The 22911-nt window shown below is 39.0% G+C and overlaps 1 protein-coding gene across 1 annotated transcript in view; it reads left to right on the forward strand.

The window, feature by feature from the left end:
• Positions 1–9910: 9910 nt before the first annotated feature.
• The window catches only part of fam102bb (family with sequence similarity 102 member Bb), a 40319-nt gene continuing 27318 nt past the window's right edge, over positions 9911–22911 (forward strand). The window contains exons 1-3 of the mRNA XM_026928048.3: positions 9911–10313; positions 20404–20524; positions 20619–20648. Coding sequence (XP_026783849.1) covers positions 10180–10313; positions 20404–20524; positions 20619–20648 — 285 coding nt within the window. The 5' untranslated portion in view covers positions 9911–10179. The remainder of the gene's footprint in view (positions 10314–20403; positions 20525–20618; positions 20649–22911) is intronic.

Genomic DNA, 22911 nt, shown 5'->3' on the forward strand with positions numbered 1-22911 from the left:
CTTTTGAAGCTCATGTAGATAATATAACTAGGATTGCTTTCTTTCATCTCAGAAATATTGCTAAAATAAGAAATATTTTGTCACTACACGATGCAGAAAAATTAGTTCATGCTTTTGTTACCTCTAGATTGGATTATTGTAATGCCTTACTGTCTGGATGTTCCAGTAGATGCATAAACAAGCTCCAGTTAGTCCAGAATGCAGCAGCGAGAGTCCTTACTAGAACCAGAAGATATGACCACATCACCCCTATCTTATCCACACTGCACTGGCTCCCAATCAAATTTCGTATTGATTATAAAATACTACCATTGACCTATAAAGCACTAAATGGTCTCGCGCCACAGTACCTGAGCGAACTTTTGGTCTTTTATGATCCGTCACGCCCACTTAGATCAAAAGGTGCAGGCTATTTGTTGTTACCTCGAATAATGCGGGCTACAGCTGGGGGTAGAGCTTTCTCTTACAAAGCCCCACAGTTATGGAACAGCCTTCCACTTAGTGTCCGGGGCTCAGACACAGTCTCAGTGTTTAAGTCGAGGCTGAAAACATATTTGTTTAGTCAAGTCTTTTGTGAATAGTTTTCTTAGGTACAGGGGCAGGTCTGGAGGGTTTCACAGGCATAGAGTGTTGTGGTGAACTGGGATGTTTGGATGCTGTCGCTCCCCCACTCTCACACGTTCACTCATGTTTGTCGACGGTGGAGTGGCTGGCTGCCTTATGTCCCAGGGTGCCTTCATGTCTGTGTTAGCTTCTGGCTCTCCCTTTTAGTTATGCTGTCATAGCTAGTCTTGCCGGAGTCCCTGCTTGCACTCTGCATGCAAAGTACATTGTTCTTAACCATTAGAGGACAAAAGCTCACCTAACAATCTCTTCCTTTCTCTCCATCTCTCTCTCTCCCTCACTCTCTGTTGAGCTACACATGCTACTTCTGAGATGCCAGAGATGCCAGTGATCCTGACCCCTTCTGCTCCTCCTCGCTGCCTGACCCATCCTGATGCCCTACTTCTGGTTGGAGTTCTCATCGGTTGAGTTCGCTCGCTGCTGCTGGGGGTGGCCCCATATGGACTGCCTGAAGAACTGTTTGGATGGCTGGGGATGGTGCCACCTGGGGGCTGTGGAGATGGCTTGGGGATCACATATGGGGAGCTGTACTGTAATGGCTTGGGAATGCGATTGCTGTAGTGGCTTTGGGGCTGCAGTTGCCACAAGCAGCTTTGTACTCAGGACTCCATCAGTGGACAGTGGATAGATTTTAATCAGCCGGACTTCTTGCAAAAACTGTGATGAATTTATTGGTTGCACAATTGCACTATTTGTCCATATAGTACACAATAGAAGGGATTTATTTACAATCGCACTATCCGTTGCACCCAGATGAGGATCGGTTCCCTTTTTGAGCCTGGTTCCTCTCAAGGTTTCTTCCTCATATCATCTCGGGGAGTTTTTCCTTGCCACCGTCGCCACTGGCTTGCTCATTAGGGATAAATTCACAGTGATAAATTCAAATATTTACAATGTATTTTTGTGAATCCATTTATTTCTGTAAAGCTGCTTTGTGACAATGTCCATTGTTAAAAGCGCTATACAAATAAAATTGAATTGAATTGAATTGAAAAAGGAGGTGTGTGTATTTTGTTTGGGAATCAATGTTGTACTTATATCCCTAATAATACTGCACCAGAAGGAACATTTACTGAAGCCATGAACAAACTAAAAAATCTCAGAAAAGAAGTGACTGAAAACGCGGGCAGAGATGCCAATGCATTGGACTGGTTTGAACTAAACTTAGGAAAATGGGGAGCTTGGTTAACTAAATTGGGAATAATGATTGGGGTAGTTGTAGTTGTTGGTGGGCTGTTGGTTTGTTGTGTTCTACCTACTTTTAGAACTCTAGTGGCCAATGCGGCTGCTAAACAGATGATGGGGATGCAGATAGTACCAAAAAAGGACCCATGGGACATTTGGCAAGATATAATGGATATTACACAAAAAACAGAAGAACCCAATTCCTCAAGTGAGGATGAAGAAGATGAATGATGAGCCATGCCCTGGGTGTAAGTGCTAGCCTAACCTCTCCCCACGGGTAACTCTCCACAACATGTAAAGTGTTTGAGTTGAAGACCTCTCGGTGCAGCAGGATACAGCTACTGCATATAAAAGGGACTGTATGTATAATGTGTGTGTTTGTTATAGTATAAGGATAATTGATTGGTGTATAATCTACATAACCGTGACACCCACGGGCAAGCGCAGAACCTATTGCACGCTCATGCTTCTAAAACACTGTTTGATGTTTAGGGAGACGAGATCTTTTACTCCTTCCTAGTCACGTGGGGAGGGAGATGTTTGGTCCTGATTCTCCACAAGTGAGCGATTCCAGAATTTAGTCATTGATAAAAAGGTTGGGTGATCTACTTAGGTCACTTGAGAAGGGTAATTGAATGAAAGTACTGGATTGTGGGATTGCTCTCTTGAAGAAGGTAATGAAAGTGAGACTTAATAAGTCTCAGTGGGGGGAAATATATAGAAATATTGTAACCATAAAATGGTAACCACGAAATGTGTACTCATATTTGATAATATGTAATCCTCAATGTTGTAGATGTATGGAACCGGTATAGGGCACAAGGTGACATGGAGACCTGAAAGTGATCTATATGACCTTACATAGGCATTGGTATCCTGCTAAGTGGGGAGAGCAGGAATAAGCTGTAAATTTAAGTGAGAAAGATTGCCTTAAACACTAACATAAGCATATATGGGAATGTTGGGTCTTGTGAAAAACTGGATGTGAAAGTTTTTTTGTTCATGTAAATGTATATAAGAATGGCCCTCTGAAGAGTTGGAGAGCTTTCTCTGCATAGAACCACTTGGCTTTATTTTTTGAAAGAATAAAGTCTATGGCCTCGAACATCGGCTCTCCGGAGTGATCTTTGATCTTCAGCACAGATTGTTCTCCCCAATCTAGGTAAATATCTATAGACAGTGGTATTATTACCCAGTGTAACTGATTTGTCTCTGCTAGCACCTCTAGTGTGTCATTGAATGCCTTCCAATTTCTTCTCACTACTCCTTCCCAATCTACATAAGACCACTCTTCACTTACCTGGGCCACTCTTTACTTACCTCTTCCAAAGATACTTCTTAACAGAGAATTTTTCCTTTCTTCAGTTAAAGGATATCTCCTCCCAAATAAATCCTTATACTGATTCTCTCTTTGCCTCCTGTAATATACGCACTCTTCTCTGTTCTCTTCTTAAATGTCTATTTAAATACAGTTTTTGTTTCAACACTTTGTAATTTCCCTAAATTCTAGATGAAATGGCTCTTTCTAAAAATAATTACTATTTACCTGTGTCTCATATAATAATTGATTTAGTCTTTCACTCTTTCACTTCTTTACTCTTAGTTCAGTGTGCTTCTATAAAAGAAAGAATAACACCTCTCATAAATGTAATGTCTTCTATCCTCATATATACTTAGATTACCATGATGAATGCTATGCCAATGCCCGCTAAAATGAAACTCCATGCAAAAATATTAATTCTTCTCTCTCTCCTGATTGCTTCTCTCAGTATCCTTCCTGTGAAAGGAAAAAATTAATGCATTGTGGGATTTGTTGTAGTACATTAACGTAAAACATACAAACCCTAACAGTCTTTTATTATGATCCCAATAATGCAGAACTGAAAAATAAAATATATGAGACTTAGAGGCCATATGTGTACAGTTCCCTATAGGTTCATAGATTATTCAGCAGGAGTTAATCCTATCTGGGTTACAACAACAGCAGTTAAAAGAATACCAAAGAATCTACAAAACCAATTTCTTGGAAAATTTTCACCTCCAATCTCACACTCAGAATCAACACTCTCCTTAGCAAAGCTCACACACACATACACAAACATGCACACACACCCAAGCCTACCCACAGACACAAAGCCACACACTCAGTCATATGTATCTCTAATATTGCAGCTTCTCTTACAACTCTTTCAAGGGCTTGTTACCTTTGGAATTATCAATTTGTATGGCTGTACTGGGCTTATTGCTCTATTGTTTGTCCAAATGATATAACCTCCTAACTGAAACTCATTTATTTTAAAGCTAGTTGTAGACCAATTGACCCTATCTTCTAATACTTTAATTACTAAATTAGAACAAGAATCAATTTATGATTGTGACTACAACTTAGTTCTTAATCAGTAGTTTTTCTTTTCATATTCTGTTTAGATAAAAACACTAGGTAAACACATCTTAAACATACGTGGAACACCACGACGTATTCCAACAGAATTGCCAGGACACCAGTGTAAACACTGAGATGCCAGTCTGTGTTAGTGGATTCATTCCATACCTTCTGGACAACTCTCTTTTTCCTCTTCTTGCCCAGCTGTGTCATTCCTGGAAAAATGGAAAAGAATACAAGCACAGTTTTATAAATGCATTATACAGTCACTGACCAATTTATTAGTTATACCTAATAAATCAATCAAATCATGTGGCAGGAACCCAATACAAATAATCGATATTTAACAATCATATAAAAATACATATAAACCAGTACTTGAGATCTTCAGTTAATGTTAAGATCAAAAAGCAGAATAAGGGAGATATGTGCATAATACTCATCGTTAATTGAAAATGAGTGGTTTTATGCAACACAATATATGTCATTCTGAATGACCCAAATTCACACACTGGTTTAAGGTTAAGTAAACACACTGGTAAGTCACACACTGGTATTGAAGGTTAAGTAAGAAATCAAATGGTTGATAAATCATTTCAGTACTTTTTACCATGCTGAGATGTCAGAAGGGCTCTTGATTGATCTGAGTATAATGTATTTACCTGGTCTGAAGCCCACTCATGCTTGGTGTGAAGATAAACGAGCAAAACCACATAGTTGTTGAAAGGAGAGGAGAACATTTTTGCAGCACTGTGCACATTCTGCCGCACTCAGGTCTCCAGCGCCATCTTGCTTCCCCAATGACTCCACAGGAGTCCATCATCATGCTGACAAGGTTGGCCCATGGGATGCTGTTAACCTTGAAGAACTTATCCAAGGCCTTCTCCAGACTCCCTGAGGTGGTCTTCAAGACTTCAAGAGAACCTAGGTGCTCCACATCAACGGTCTTCCTCTCTGAGTTAAAGTAGGAGTAGGCAACCAGGATAGTAAGCACCTTTCTCTCACTATTTGACAGACTTTCATCCAGATGGATAGAGAATGGGTACTTCTCAGTGTTTCTGAAGATCCTCTCTGAAAATGTCTGCCCCAATCCAAAGACCACTTTATAGCAGGGCTGGAGCAAGGGCGGCGAGCTGGCATTTGACCTGGCACTTTTCAAACTACTGGGGTGGTGGCCCAGCACTACAGGCAATAACAGACAGGTCTGACTTGGTTGAAAAACCAATCAAAACTTCCAGTTCAGCTGGGCAGTGGGACATTCTCCTAAAGGGGATCTCCTACGGGGGTTAACAGTGCTTTGGTGCTCACTGACGCTTAATAATTGTGTACTGAATCAGTATCGCTAATGTTTCAATTTATGTGACATATGCACATATTCTATATTTTGAATCGATTACAGGAACATACCTTAAATGACATTCTTCAAATAAAGTAGGTCAGGCTTGCTGGAAAATGTTTAGTGAAACAGACAGTTACTACAGTGACAAATAGCCTATTGCAGAACATGAACATGTCTTCGATTTTTATAACATATTTTAGTATTAGTGCTATCTAACTTTGTGAACAAATTTTTTTTTTACTGTTATTAGCTGCGTGAGGAATAAAATGCAAAATGAAACATGGGGTCAAAACAAACTACTCTGACATTTGTTAAAAGGTGTGATTGTTGACCATAGTATTTGGTTGACCATAGTATTTCCATGAGCTATGGAAGCTCATTCATTTATTATTGTTGGTCATGGGTTTTAATGCATTTAAAATATGCTGTCTCTTTAAATATTTTGAGTAATGGAATTTAATATGTTCTATAAATTTCTAATTTAGCTAATTTAAGCTAAAAAAGCTAATTTAGGCTAGTGTAGGTCATGTAATCAAATCTAGCCTATTTATCTACACAAACCTCCACATTGGCAATGCAATGGCATGGAGGTATAGGCATTCAAACTCTCTCCCGCATGACGTCTGGTCCTTTGGGAGCTGCACTTTTTACTCAGGGCAGGGAAAACTCTTAAAGTTGTCATTATGGTGTACACTTTTTGCTTATGGATTTCTGCCTGACAATGTGACAATTATGGTCTGTTGTCACCATAATTAATTTCCTTGCAACAAAGGGTTCACTTCACATATCCTGACTTAAATTTTTTTTTATATTGAGGAAAGTGGGAGCTGTGGGATCAAAGTCTGGGGCTGTTTTTCCTACAGTGGTGTTGGTGAGCTTGTGTTCACTGATGGCATCATGAACTCAGAAGTGTACAGAGGCAACAGGTGCAAACCTGCAGAAATCAGAAATAAGTAATTATTCAAGAGACAGAAGTGGATTTTTCAGCAGGACAATGATTAAAGCCAATTAAAGCCTTAGCAAACTGACATTTTAGTGTGGATGAACTGAAAGTTTTGTTGGTTGAAACTTGGAGGAAACCCACCAGAAGTTTTGTGAAACAAAGAATGGCTAACTAAATACCAAACCAATGTAACTGTGATCTTTAATGAAGCCACTATTGAGTATCCATATACTTTTTTGTCTAATTTTGAACAGTATATCTCTTATTTTTGTATTTTTAAACATAATGTTCTATTTTTCGGAAATGAGTGGGGAGTATATTCCAGTTTGGGGGGCAGGGTGGTTATATTCCAAGGGGGTAGGGGGGTACAGATTTAACCATAGCTGAGCTGTTTTCCCTGGTTTTCCTCTTGTATCGTACAGTTTGTAATTTTATTAAATTCAATTCTGAGATGACTTGATGAAGAAACCTTGAGAGGAACCAAACTCACAAGGGAACCCATCCTCTTTTGGGTGACACTAGATTTGTGTAATTATGTGCAATTATGAGTCATTACTCTTTGACAGCTGTATGTTAATAAAGTCAAACAGTTTTAGAAAGTCTACTTTCTAAGTTAATTATTTTCATCTAGCGTTTGATCAAGGAACTGCAGGGTCCTGCAACTAGGGGTCAAAATCTGTAGGCATTGCACAGGACTGCAGCAATCCCTAACTCACATTTTTGGACCAAACTGCAGTTAGTTGATATGAGGTGATGAGAACATTCATGAACTGTAACTGTACCAATCTGAATGTCAGTGTGTAGCTAGCTTGACCACTGAGCTAGATGAGTGGGGTAAATCACCTGTATACCTTCTTGTGTGCGTATGTGTGCATGCCGAGACCTTCCGACAGTCAAGTAGTGACATATGATGCAGCATTAACTACCACTGTCATACACTCATCAATTCAACTGATTCACAGTCAGCTTGACCTTGGGCAGAAATCCTGGATTGAACTACAAGGTCACCCCAAAGTCCAGCTTATTGACAAGCTTATTTAAGAATGTAACTGCCCCAACTCTTTTAGATTGATGAAAATGAACAAAAAATCAGTTTTCAGAGATACATTTCAAGTCTTGCTGCTGTTTAGCAGTTCCTGAAGGAAGATCAGGATCATGGAAATTGGGTAATGCACCAGGCCCAAAAAAATTTCTGGTCCAAAAGCAGGACTCTGTGGTCTAGTTGTTAAATCCAGTACAGTGTGGGAAGAATCAACAATAGAGAGCCTGCAGGTATAGGATGCCAGTCATGGCCCAGGGCATCCTATCCCAGCAAGCTGTCTGGCTCTACCAGAGAGAACCACAATTGGCAATGTGTTGACTTGGCCCTGGCGGAGGGGTCCACCTGCACCTCAAAAAACCGTTCCTAGATCTGGGCTACCACCTGTGGGTACAGACGCCACTCTTCTGGGCATATGTGGCATCTCGATAGTACACCTGCCATGGCAATTGATGTGCTCTCAGAGAGGCCATTCGTGGATGGGCCCACCTAAGGAGATTCTGCACGAGGTGGATAGAGAGTCCCTCAGTCTTGTGTCATACTGATGGTTAATGGACAATTATCACATAAAGCTAGAATTTCATATAATATTAGTCATGATATGTAGTATTCTGTTGCAGGGAATCACTTACTGTCTGCAATTTAGCAGGATTCATTATTTTATGTTGTTTTCCTGTTTTCACCCATTGAAGTATACAATACCCAGCAAGCAATATGCCAATACTGTCACTAATGAACAGTTTTGACCACCAGCGGTCGCCAAATGACTCTATGTTGTTGACTTGTAATTACCTTGCTCACCTGTACCTCATTGTCTCCCTGTCATGTGATCTATTAACTTGTGTATTTAAACCCTGTCTCAAGTCCATGTCTTTGCTAAGTCTTTGTCTTCCTTTGTGTTGCAAACCCTGTGCCTTTTGTTACTGTTTGGATTACCTGGTCTCCTGAATTTTCTGCCTGCCTCTCTGTTAATGATTTTTGGATTTTCCCTTTGGATTTGTTTGCCTGATCTCCTGAACCTCTGCCTGCCTGTGTTATGATTTTTGGATTTTCCCTTGGATTTGTTTGCCTTCATGCTTGAACTTATTTTTTGGTGCTTTTGTGTTGGCCTTTAGAACCTTTTAATAAATCTTATGGACATTATCTGTTTTGCTCTGCACTTGAGTCTGTATTCTCTAATAGTCTTGTGGATAGGTGTTGGACTATCACTCCAGAGACCCGGGTTCAATCCCCACACACGTTGTAATAAAATTGTGATATCCCTGAAAAAACATAGAGGGACTTTACTAATTTTTAAATGCATGTGACATTGTGCAAGGTATTGAATTAGACCCCTTTCCAAGCCAACAAAAGATGGTTGTATTTACAGACAATTTAGAGGTATAATTCTGGTCTGAGATGCTCCATCTTTGCGGCACCCATTTAATCTCAGCTAAATAGCTAACTATAAATAAAACTGGCTTGCTAACTAAGAAGTTAACAGGCACAGCTTGCTAGTTAAATAACATGAATAATTTATACTGCTTTAACAAACCTATGTAGCTCTACATCAATCACATTTTACTGAGAATTTGCCTGTAATGGACACGTTTAACCATCTAACTTTGTTCAGCATACAGAGGAATTTACAGCATCTGGCTGGGCAGCACCTTGGGTTCCAGTGTAACAACACTGATGCAGTAATCGTAAAACAAAACAATGTGTCCATGAACAACAAAGTTGTAAGCATCAAGAAACTTTTAAGCCTACATTCATTTCTCTCTAGTACAAATGGTCTGAGTTTCTATGAGATACGCATACATGTTTAGAAATACATCTTTCTGTGCCCATGATAGTCTCAGATTTCTATGTTGGCTGACAGGAGTGGCACCTGATGTGGCCTTTTGCTGTTGTGTGTTCTGAGATGCTCACCACGGTTGTAAAGAGCGCTTATTTGAGTTACTATGGACTTCCTGTCAGCTCAGACCAGTCTAGTCATTCTCCTCTGATCGTTCTTATCAGCAAGGTGTTTCAGCCTGCAGATCCTCCACACACAGGATGGTTTTTGTTTTTTTTTGCAAAATTCTGCGTAAACTCTAGAGACTCTAGAAAATCCCAGGTGATCAGCAGTTCCTGAAATACTCAAACCACCCCATCTGGTATCAACAACCATGCCACGGTTAAAGTCACAGAGATCACAATTTTTCCCCATTCTGATGTTTGATGTGAACATTAACTGAAGCTCTTGACCTGTATCTGCATGATTTTATGCCTTGTGCTGCTTCCACATAATTAGATCTAATCTTAAATCTATCTATAACTGCATGAATGTGCAGGTGTACAGGAGTTCCTAATAAAGTGGACGGTGAGTGTAGTCTCCCGCTTTATTTTCGCAACCAGGCGGGGCGGCTGACGTCACAGTGACGTCTCTCACCCAGGGGTCTACACAGCGCTGGCGAGAAGCAGCTGTCTGTCTGCTGTCACTGAGCTCAGCTCACTGCGCGTTTAGGACGCAGCGCTGGAGCTGTGTGAGCTAATGGAGGACCTTTGGGAAGATCTTGACGTTGTCACAACGCTAACAGTGCTAGTAGTGTAAGCTAGCGAGGCGGTTAGCAGCAGCTTAGCTTCACCCAGTTCCTCTGATACGAAAGTGTCGTGGTGCGTCTACAAGGAGGGACCAATTAACCATGATGAAGAAAAAGAAATTCAAGTTTAAAGTTGATTTTGAGCTGGACGAGCTGTCTTCGGTGCCGTTCGTGAACGGGGTCCTGTTCTGTAAAATCCGTCTGCTGGACGGCGGGTTTTCGGAGGAATCATCACGGTAAAGTCTCCCTGTGTGTGTGTGTGTGTGTGTGTGTTTACACTGAGCGGCTTTACTGCACTAATGCCTCGGGTAACACTCTTTATTAATGTCAGTATGTCGTTGATCATTCTTACAGTTTCCCTAACCAAAATACTGTAGTAATGTACTAAAGTGCCCGTTAGCCGTTAGGAGAAACGCCGTGGTTTACATTAACAGGTTTCTCCTGCATCCTGGTGGGTTAGTAATAGCATTTTCTGGCTTCCACAAAATAAAAGGATCCTAATGGTTCAGCAGCTGATCTGTGACTGACACTGAAAGGGACTGATGTTTATTCGGTGAAATTCAGAAGTCCTGGGAGTCTGACTGTCTCTGATTAGTGAAGCTCGTGCTGTATCCGCTGCTTATTTGCAACTTGTAATGACGTCACTTCCCACCTCGGGGCGTTCGACGTGCGGAGTGGAAAATAACATGGACGCCTAACGTTAGTGATAACTATAATGTTGATGATTACCTTCTCAGAACTGTGATTAGTATGGTCAGTGTTATAGATTTAACCGAGTCCTTTGTTTATTAACTGATTTAAAGCCAATGTTGCTATAAACTCATGTAAAAGTGGAGAAGAGGGACGTTACTCTGTTCACAGTGTGAGCGGCCATGTTGATTTGACGTCACTCCATAACCGGGGAAGGAGCTGGTAGTTGAGGAGACAACCCCGAGTTGACCAGTTGAAATTTCAAGTCGAGGGGGCTTTCCGTGGTTACTACTGGTTGTAGGTGGGGAATTACAAGCTGCAGCTTCACCATGAACACAGCATCATACAATATACACGTATAATGAGGTTTTACTAGTACCCTAAATGTATCTTTGCTTTGTTCATCTGGGGCTCTTAAAAGTTCTGTGTAGATAGATAGATCACATTATTGATCCTGGAGGGAAATTCACCTATTACAGCAGCACAGAGAGTTAGATGTAAACTGAAAGAAATTTAACATTATAAATGAAACAAAAGGCTGTTCCATAACTGTGGGGCTTTGTAAGAGAAAGCTCTAACCCCAGGCTGTAGCCCTCACTATTTGAGGCACCAACAAATAGCCTGCACCTTTTGATCTAAGTAGGCGTGGGGGATCATAAAAGACCAAAAGTTCGCTCAGGTACTGTGGCGCGAGACCATTCAGTGCTTTATAGGTCAATAGTAGTATTTTATAATCAATGCGAAATTTGATTGGGAGCCAATGGAGTGTGGATAATATAGGGGTGATGTGGTCATCTGGTTTTAGTAAGAAGAATACTGCTGCATTCTGGACTAACTTTTGCTGGTTTATGTACCTAAATCCTACCTAAATTCTGAATCCTGATACACTTCATGAATGTTATTCCTGTGTAGGTATGAGCATAACTGCTGTGCTACAACGGTTTCAGGGATCATGGCGTTAAAGGGGAGGTTTGATACTGGCCTATAGTTGGACAGCTGAAAGGGGTTGAGGTCATTTTTTTTAATCAGGAGTTTGATAACTGCTAGTTTAAAAGGTTTAGGTACGTAGCTATTGCTAAGGGAAGAACTGATTCTTTTTTTTTTTTTTTTTTTTTAGAAGAGATTCAATTGTTTCTGGAATCATCTGTTTGAAGAAATAAGTAGGTAAGGGATCTAGTACACAAGTTGATGATTTTGATGAGGAAACTGGTGAAATTAGCTCAGTCTCGAAGGGGAATAGAACATTCTAATCGCTGATCTGATATATTTATATTATTATCTACAGGGTTAGTTATCAAATTGTCTGGCTTTAAATTTCTAGTCTGAATTTTTTGCCAGATTTTTTTCAATTTTGCCAATTTTGCCAAGTCATCGCTACTGTATATTGATGGTGTGCAAGTTTTTGTTGTGGTCCTATTCCCAGTTAATTTTGCTACAGTATTAAATATGAATCTAGGATTATTTTTGTAATCTTCAATTAGGGTGGAGAGATACATTGACCTAGCAGCACTAAGATCATTTCTATAGCTCAGGAGGCTCTGCTTCCATGCTATTTGAAATACTACAGATTTAGTTTGACATTCTGATTCTCGAGTGGCCTGTTTTAAGGTGCGTGTGATCATTATAGTTTTTTTTTCTCTAATTACTTTCCTTTTAAGTGAAGCTACATTATCTAGATTGTAGCGGAAGATGATAATGTTGTTTATGTTGTTAGCAAAACAATGCCAAACAACATGAGTAAGCTAGACATTAACATTTATTGGCTCATATTCACGAATGGATAATAATAATGTGGGTCTGTAAGTGTGGTGCAGTTCTCAGGCTGTGATGCCTGTCAAGACCACATTTCGTGTTTCTGTCTGCATCAGTCTTTCAGTATGGTTAAGATACAGAAACTGATTCCACTGGCTAAGAAGTCTCATGCTGTGCTAGATGTCATCATGGTAACAGTGGCAAGAAGAAAAGGCTTAACCTTTGGAGAACAACAGAGAAGAATGCTTCTTTTCTTTTATGTTCTTTTCTGAACATATCACACACTCGCATCTGTGCACTCTCATTCACATAATGCTTTTCAATCTGTCACTGTGTACTCAGCTTAAAATAATAAGCAAACTGATGTTACTTTGTCATGTTGTTTTTCTATATGCAAACATGGAGCAGTGCTTAGATATAAAAAGGTGTGCAACATTAACATGTTAAGCAGAGCACATGGTCTGTCATTATATAAATACCATTGTCACAATACCTAATAGGCATAATGCCAGGTGGAGGTAGTTGTTGCCAAGCCAACAAATTGTTGACAGTTATTGGTGGCCAAAAGTTTGTAGTATGCATATTGCATAAGCATAATACCTGTCAGTTTATGTCACTAATCATATAAATGACTTAAAAAGCTACCCTACCAAAGGAGCAAAGAAAGTAACAATATTTTGTAGTACCCAAAATATCCTGTGCATAATGTACCCCTCTACCTGAGAAACAACTAAAAGCTGCCTAGGACCCTACTGACATCTTTTTCTCTTCTTATCAAAATGCAGTCAATGAATATAAATGATGTGAAATTTGGAAATGTTCTCTTTCCAAACAGCTAACATAATTGTTACTACTAAGTTTTTGCTGTACACTGAAGACATTAGGTTTGAGATCAAAAGATGAACATGAGATGATAGATCAAAATTTAAGGTTTAATTTCCTGATATTTACATCTAGATGTGTTAAACATCTTAGAACATGATATCTTTGGTGGCAGAACACTCAATTTTTAGGTGAGCAAAAGTATTGAAACAGATAGTCTTAAAGTAAATAACACTTAATATTTGGTTGCATATCCCTTGCTTGCAATAACTGCATCAAGCTGGAGACCCACTGACATCACCAGCCTGCTGCATTCCGCTTTTGTGATGTTTTTGCACATAGGGATGGGTGATGTTGCCAAAAATAAAAATAAAAATCTCAATTTCTTTAGCTTTATGAATAATTCTTGATTACGATTTTGTTTTTTTTAATTTGTTTTCACATAATGCAATTGAAAAATTATGCAATTTATTTATAAAGTTTTTTATTTATTAGAATGGACTTTGGGAAAAATACAACAGCACTATCTATAGCAAATAGTGCAAACAATGGGTCTTTTAAATAAAAGATACTTAAAGAAAGGATATTTAAAAAAAAAAAAAAAAACATTACATGCACTGTTTGCTATAGATGGCGCTATTTTTGCACAACTTAGTGAACCCTTCTTTCTCGACAGAGTAAATGGTCTTTTGTGGCATGAAATGTTACCGCAACTGAGAAGTCAACTTGGAGTATTCTTCTCAAATCAGATTTCCTTCCCCATTTAATGGGTTATACTGTATATACAAGTATTAGCTTTAGATTAATCGACATACAGACATATTCGTTTGTTAAATCTAAAACACTGACATCTTAATGTACATCACTCATCTGAGTTAGCTGCCTAGCTTGTTGCTGACAAAATATGAACATGGGGGCCTCCATTTTCCCACTTAGTCTGTCGAATGTGCAGAGGTCGGAAATGACATAATTCCGACTGGCAAATTACCACTTAGGATGTAATGCAGCGTTATATTTTACATAAACTTGTTCATCTGACTTCAAACCTGTACCAATTCCATATCTCTGAAGTGATATTTGAACCTTTCTTTGCTTCGAGCTCAGTCCTCAGCGACATGCTGTCTGTTTATCCTTTTGTGTGTTTTGTTTTTTTGTTTTGTTGTTTGTTTTGAGGGGTTTCTCCCTTCAGTCTCCTCTTCAGGAGGTGAAATGCTGCTCAGTTGGGTTAAGGTCTGGTGATTGACTTGTCCAGTCTAAAAACTTCCACTTTTCCCCTGATAAAGTCCTTTGTTGTGTTGGCAGTGTGTTTTGGGTCATTACCTTGCTGGATGATGAAGTTCCTACCAATTAGATTGGATGCATTTCTCTGTAAATTGGCACAGAAAATGTTTCTGTAGTCTTCTGAATTCATTCTGCTGCTACCGTCATCAATATTACATCATCAAGAGTTACATCATCAATAACTTTCTTCATCAGGTTGGGTTGATTAAAAGTAGAATATGAAATCTTAAACATTTTTTGTGCCTTTAAAAACGTACATATGAAGATACAAATAATATTCAGACCATAATGTGGCTTGAAATCCAAAGTCAGAATCAATGTGTCTTTTGCCCTTCAGGCTGCAGAAAATCTTTCCTGCTCAAGTGGGATATGGCAAAAAAATCTGATTTTACCTGCCCATGTGAGCATTGCCTAAAATCCTAATTGATGCAGCATAGCAGAATTACATGTTTTTTTCTTTTCTACTCTGAATTAGGGATGGGCAATCTGGCAAAAAAATATACCAGGATTTTTTTCAGTCTGGATTATAATCCATGATTTTATAACAATTTTTTTCATATTGGTTTTTAAGACTGTTTTGCAAGCTACTAAAGAGAGCAACCAAACTAATTTCCCTATTGATGATGTATGGCTCTACAAGGAAACATAACCTCAAAGAAAAAGAATAACAGGGCAACTTAGGCCAAAGCACATTGTCAAACAAATTTTTAATAAAATGCACTTCCCAATGACATTTGAACTATTACATCTAAAATGAAAAGAATCAATTGTGGATACTGCATTTTAAAATGTGAAATAAAAACATCAACATCTCTACTAATGTCTTCAGTTTTTAAAGGTGCAATTAATAGAAAGGTGACTGATGGGTGAGTGAATATTTAAATTGCAATATTCAAAATGACTTGGCCATGGTAGAAAATTCACCTTTATGTTTTTAATCTCTTTTTATCCATGCTTCCCATACAGTCCTCAATTATGCAGAAATGGTTGTCTGGTGCACCTTCACTCCACTCTCAGACACTGTACGCTGTAAATTCTTCAGAGTGACTGTTGGCCTCACTGTGGACTCCCTCACCAGTCTCTGTCTTGTTTTTGAGTTTTGAGCGTGCTTGGGTGGCGTGATGAAGCTTGCACTTCCTCACTGCTGATCTAACAGTGCTTACTGGAATGTCCAGCCTCTTGGATATAATTTTGCACCCTATTCCTAAGTTATGAAATTCTATTACCTTATCTTTAACTTCCTTAAAATGCTCCATACGGGAGATCCAACATGGCGACGCGTTGATCGCACATGTTTATTTGAGCTCTCACTGCATTTGGCAAATTATATCTTAAAACATCTTAAAACTTCTCTACGGTGGAACAACATTTCAGAGATACAGAGAATCAGGTCTCCGTGCTGCAAAATACTGTAGGTACTCTCCAGCAACAGGTGAAACGTCTTGGAGTTAAACTGGAAAATCGGAGCCGCTGCAATAGCGTTTGCCTTGTCGGTCTTCCTGAAGGTGTTGAAGGCTTGGATACGGTGTTTTTCCCCAAGCTATGGCTGTCTGAGGTACTAGGAGCGGACTCTTTTCCCAACCCGATCATCATTGAGAGAGCTCACCGTTTACAGGACCGCCACGATCGCAACTTCGCCAGAATACTCATAATGCATCTCTTGAATTCAGGGGATAAAGACAAAGTGTTCCAAGCCGCACAGGCCAAGGGCAAAATAACATACAGAGGACACAAAGTGAAGTTTTTTCAAGACATCACCAGAGAAACCCATTTCAAGAGATGGAAATACTATGAGGTGAAACAGCAGCTTAAAGCCCTGAACATCCAGTATGGAATGAACTTTCCAGTGAAGCTTCGTATCACTCATGCAGGCCGATACCACACATTTGAGAGTCCAGCGGAGGTTGAAATTTTCATTTGAAACACAAAAAGTACAAACTGTTAATTCTTCACTTAAGCAGGCCGATACAGGAGAAAGGAACTGACACATACCAGTACTGGACTGGTTGAATATTCCAAAGGACATTACCTAATGATAGTATTTATTATGGTTGTGATCAACCGCAACTAAAATTATGGAATAAGTTCTACTTCAGAGGTTTGCTTATTAGAGCTCTTTGAATTCTGCAAGTTAGGATTAAGATAACAATTTGTGATTACTTCCATACAGTTGATGTTAATATAGGCTGTTTTTCATAACTTCTAATATGTTAAGCCGTTTGTTTGTGGGAGTAAAGTATGGTAGAGAACTAGCACATGATCTGTGTTATTCTGCTCCTAGCAGTAGGATCGGTTGGACAAAGTGTTGAATCTTTGGTTTTTGGGGTAGGGCGGGCAAAATGCTGGCAAGTTTGGAGTGCCAGTGCATTCTATGCTTATTTTGCTATTTTTCAATTACAGGGCAAACTATACTTCATTGTAAACAGGCTAAGAGACAGAGTAGCAGTCTTGAGAAGTTCTAAAACTCTAATGAGCTCCTGCTCGGGGATAAAGATAACATTGTGGAATGTGAGAGGTTTGGGGAAATTAACTAAAATTCAGCAAGTAATACCCAGAATTAAACAACTTAATCCCTTAATCGTATTTTTGCAAGAATGACACATATCATCCAATCACACAACACCAATGCGAAAATGTTGGAAAGGCCAAGTCTTTTCAACCTTATTCTCTCCTAATTCTAGGGGGGTTTATGATGCTACTACACAAATCAATCCCATTCCAAGGTTATACAGGATACAGCAGGACAATACATAATAGTTCAAGGCTCTTTTCTTAATGAAACCATGATATTGGCTAATGTATATGGCCCAAACATGGACTGTCCAAGTTTTTTTTTTTTGAAAATTATTTGTATTATTATCTTCCCTACTGGGTAAATTTCCAATAGCTGGAGATTTTAATTGCACAATTTCTCCTAGCCTTGACTGTTCAACAGGCTTTGGATACAGCATGCGTATACTCTAGGAAAAAGTTATGGGATTATATGAAAGAACTTAATTTATGAAAGCCCTGGAGGAGGTTATACCCTAGTCAAAGAATATATTCATGCTGTTCTACAATGATGAAGGGTCACCCTCGTATTGACTACTTTTTAATTTCCAATGACCTTTTTCCAAGAGTGTCGAAATGTCAGTATTATTCTATTGTCATGTCGGACCATGTTCCAGTTTCCTTAATTTACAAAACACTAAGTTGTATGAATGAAACTCTAATTTGGCTTCTTCATCCAAAGTGGCTACGTGAGCCGGATTTTATAAAATTTAAAGGAGTGCAGATAGTCAATTATTTTAAAGAGAATAAAGATGAGATTTCTACTACGAGGTGGGAAGCATTCAAGGCTTATATCCCAGCCTCATTTACCATAGGTAGAAATAGAATCAGCAGTTGTAAAAGGTATGGACGTGGACTTATATTTGTACTCAGACTCGTATAAGAATTTGAAAAAGAATACCAAAAATCCCTTTGTTAAAACACTTTGATAGTGTGGAATGAAGCTCGGTGCACACTTTTCCCCTATCTGGGGGAACAAGGAACTTTTAGACCATGGAAAAATGACTTGGGCTTTAAACAGTGGGCAATAAAGAGTATTCGTAATATTGGTGGCATGTTCGAGGAAGATACACTGATGTCTTTTAAAGATCTTCATGAAAAATTTGGTATCCTTATGACACACTACTTGCTTGCCAAGCAAAATCGTTCACTAATTAGACCTTCGCTGACAAAACTTGAAAATGTCATGTTTTATGAGAAAATTAGCATAAACCAAATTTCACGACTTTACTGCAAACTTATAAATAGCTCTAAGGAATCATCAGAATCAAAGAGGGAAGCTTGGGGTAAAGATTTGCAATACGACCTCTCAGATTTAGAATGGAGTCAAATATTTGCTAGAGCCAAGCACTTGTCAATCAACACCAGATTTAAGATGATCCAATACAACTGGGCAATACGTACTTATGTCTCCCCTGAAATGATAAATAAGTTTAACCTAAACATGCCAGATCTCTGTTTTAAATGCCAAAAACATAAGGGAATGTTTTTCACTGTATCTGGAAATGTGAGGAAACATTCTAGCAAAGAAGTAATAACACTATTTTATGTAATTATTTCAAATCCCATTCTAGTGAGCCCTGAAATATGTTCTTTGGGCTTATTTCCTGTAAGTTTATCATTGTCAATTTTGGGGGGCGAAGGCAGTTAAAATGTATGTAAACATTTTTGTATGGATATTTTCTTGTTATTTTTCCATATTTTTGCAATAAAGGTATGGTTAAAAAAAAAAAAGAAGAAGAATGTGCCTTACTCTTCATTATCACTCCTGTAACAGTTAGACTAAAGTGGTTTTGTTCAGAAAATGGCAGCTGTTTTAATATTTCAAAAGTGAAGGCCAATGGGTCAATTCATGTGAAATCACCTCAGAACTGACCATCTCAGATTTGCTTTATACTTTCTGATATCCACACACAAAGCCACAAAATCCCCCACAAACTCAGCTCTTGCATCTGACAATTTTGTTGTTCCATTTATTGTTATTTGGAGTGACGCATGCTTAGAGCTTGATTTCTCCTTGTTCTTTGATTCCGTCCATGTTGTCCGCATTGGGGAAATCATAGGGCCCTATATGAGGAAAAGTGTAGCAGCAATGTTGGGTGAAAGGTAGCAGCAAAGAAAGAGTCGCATAATAGTAAAAGTGTCCCATAACAGCATTATAAAGTGCAGGTGTGCAGTGATGTTTGGGCAGTGGTGTTTTTTTTTTTTTTTTTTTTTTTTTGGGAAGGGTTTAATTAGTTCGGGTGAGTGCTGGGAGACAGCAGTCTGACTGCCTCAGGGAACAAGCTGTATCAGAGTCTGGTGGTGGTAGCACAGATGCTCTGGATCTTCTGCCAGATGACAGGTGAAGTGTGCATGAGAAAGGTTGGAGGAGTCGTCCACAATGATGGTGGCCTTACAGATCCAGTGGTTGTTGTAAGAGGTGTTGGTGGGTAGAGAGCCCCTGATGAACTTCTAAGTTCTCACACTGTAGGTTCTCTCACTGTAGGGTCTTGTGGTCTAAAACTGTGCAGTTACCAAAAAGTGAGACAACTGGCCAGTACGCTCTCTATTGTCTCTGTAGAAGGTGAGCAACATATTTTTCCACCCGAAGTGGCCGCTCTGTGCTCCTGTGCCGCCATCTTGGCTCATGGATTTGTTGGATCATAAAACCAGTTAACATTTTCATGCTGAAATTAACATGCTATTTAGTGTCATGGTTTATCACCCCATTATCACTTGATCAGCTACTCCTCAGTGCACACTACAAGTAAGTGAGACTCAGCCCTCAATGCTCCACTCATCCTCTGTCCATCTGCTGTAGCCTCTCTTGAGCTTCTGTCTGACTGATTAAGGAGCATGATAGCTCTGAACATCTTCAGAGAGAAATGATTAGAGATCTTGCCTTTGGTATGGTCTTTGAATCCAGACTTTAATAAAGTGTATTAGTTTGTCTTCTTAATGACAAGGTTGGGAGCACCGAATCCAATCTATAATCAAATCGTGTCAGATTGGCTGTCATTTACATTTATTGAGAAGTCACATTTAACTCTCCCCAGGGCCACATTAAAACACAACAGGCTACTGAACTGTGTACCACAATTCATATCATCTCACTAAGTGGGTGGTCAGTCCGTCATTGGATATGCTTCAGCCTGTGTGTATCTGTGTATATTATGAGAGCCATAATCCAGGTGTGTGTTGTTTTCCTCTAAACCACCTAAGTCTGACAACAGTGTGCATGTTTTGTAGAGAAATGGTCCAGGCAAACTGTGTGCGCTGGAGAACAAGGTTCTCGTTTCCATGTAAAATGAGCGCCAGTGCTGGAACAGGAGTTCTTGATCCTTGCATATGTCGTGTTTCTGTCAGAAAGGTACACTTGCACTCTTACACAAACAAAACTAACAGCCAAAAGTTGTTAAATATTAAAATACTGGTGATGAATTAATTGACTTCTTGCCTTACAGGAACTGAAAGGTGGGAAGACTTATGCAAAGGTAAATGATTTTCAACTGTAATAAAACATTCATGCTGGAGGTGGTGGTTGGTGGGGGTGGGGTTGATTTGGTGGCATAGAATCATCATACAATATACAGTTGGGGTCATAAGTTTACATACGCCTTGCCGAATGTTAATAATTGTTAATAATTTAAAAAATGAGGGATCATAAAAATTGCATTTTATCTTTTATTTAGTTTTGGCTTTAATAAGTTATTTCACATAGCAGATGTTGACATATAAACATGTAAATGTTTATATGTAAATGGGGTGGGCTGAGGTAGTAGATGATCGGTGTAAATTCTATTAATACATAATATCTTATGTAGCTTCTCAAGTGCAGTACTAAATGAAAAAAAGATCTTTAAACAAAATAACAACAATTTACACTGATCATCCTGTTCAAAAGTTTATATCCCCCTGGCTGTTCACGTATCGTGTTTCCTTCTTGAGCTTCAGTGAATGTTTGCAGCTTTTGTAATAGTTGTGTATGAGTCCTTCAATTGTCCTCAGTCTGAAAAGATGGATCTCAGCATCATATAGCTGCTGTTAGAAAGGGGTCAAATATGCAGAAGATGCTGGAAAAGCAAATAATGTGCAGGACCTGGAGGATTTTTCTGAAGAACAGTGGGCAGTTTAACTGCTCAAGACAAATAAGGGCCTCATGAACAACTATCACAAAACATAAAAACAGTCATTGATCATCCAGGTAACACACAAAGTATTAAGAATCAAGCGTATGTAAACTTATGAACTGATTAATTTGTGTAAATTCAGTTATTATTGTGTCTTGTGGACTATATGTAAACATCTGCTATGTGAAATAGCTTATTCAGGGCAGCACTAAATAAAAGACAAAATGCAGTTTTTATGATCGCTCTTATTTTTATTTTTTTTATAATATTAACATTTTTCAGATTCTGCAAGTCGTATGTAAACTTATGACCCCAACTGTATATAAGCAATAACACACAACAGCCTGTTCACTTGTACATAAATAAAGAATGCCGTAGTGCTGCGATGTGGCACAACGCGAAACAGAGTTACCACCCCGAAGTGGATTATTTTCTTATAACAGCACGGTCTGAAGTGTTATTCTGCTAATACCGCAGTGATTTGCCAATGATTACAATTTGCCAATTATGTTTAATTTTAAATCATGCTAATTTTAAATCAGCTAAATCATGTCAGATCTTTTTCCACCTTTAATGTTATATAGCAACCAACAAAATTCAAGGGAAAAACAAATGGAAACATTTTAGGGAAAAAAGAAAACTTACAAAAAAACTTACAATAACCTGGCTGCACAAATGTGCACATCCTTTAACTAATACTTAACTAATACTGTTAATGCACCTTTTGCCTGTAATACAGCACTCAGTGTATTTAATTAAAGTGTCTACCAACTTGGCACATCTTCAGCTAGTGTTTCAGATCACATGTTTCAGATCTATCATTTCGAGGGGATCTGTTGTGTGATTCCACAGGTTTTCTATAGGATTTACACTCACTGTCCACTTTAGTAGGAACTCCTGTACACCTGCACATTCATATCAAACATCAGAATGAGGAAAAGTGTGATCTCTGTGACTTTAATCGTGGCATGGTTGTTGATACCAGATGGGGTGGTTTGAGTTTTTCAGAAACTGCTGATCTCCTGGGATTTTCTAGAGTCTCTAGAGTTTACACAGAATGGTGCAAAAAAAAAAAAAAAAAAAAAAAAATCCTGTGAGCAGAGGGTCTGCAGGCTGAAACACCTTGTCGATGAGAGAGATCAGAGGAGAATGACCAGACTGGTCTGAGCTGACGGGAAGTCTATAGTAACTCGGATAATCACTCTTTACAACCGTGGTGAGCAGAAAAGCATCTCAGAACACACAACACAATAAAACCTTGAGGTGGATGAGCTACAACAGCAGAAGACCACATCAGGTTCCACTCCTGTCAGTCAAGAACAGGAATCTGAGGCTTTCATGGGCACAGACTCACCCAGACTGGACAGTTGAAGACTGGAAAAATACCAGGTGAATTTATTATTATTATTATTTTTTCCCCTAATCTTCAACTTGTCCAGTTTCGATGAGCCTGTGTCCATGCTGTGGTCACTGTGGTCTCCTGCTGTTGTAGCCTAGCCACCTCAAGGTTCGATGTTTTGTGCATGCTGAGATGCTTTTCTGCTCACCACAGTTGTAAAGAGTGAATATTTTAGTTACTATATCCTTCCTGGCAGCTTGAACTAATCTGGCCATTTTCCTCTGACCT

The sequence above is a fragment of the Pangasianodon hypophthalmus genome, chromosome 19, assembly GCF_027358585.1.
Source record: "Pangasianodon hypophthalmus isolate fPanHyp1 chromosome 19, fPanHyp1.pri, whole genome shotgun sequence".
Classification (NCBI taxonomy): Eukaryota; Metazoa; Chordata; class Actinopteri; order Siluriformes; family Pangasiidae; genus Pangasianodon; species Pangasianodon hypophthalmus.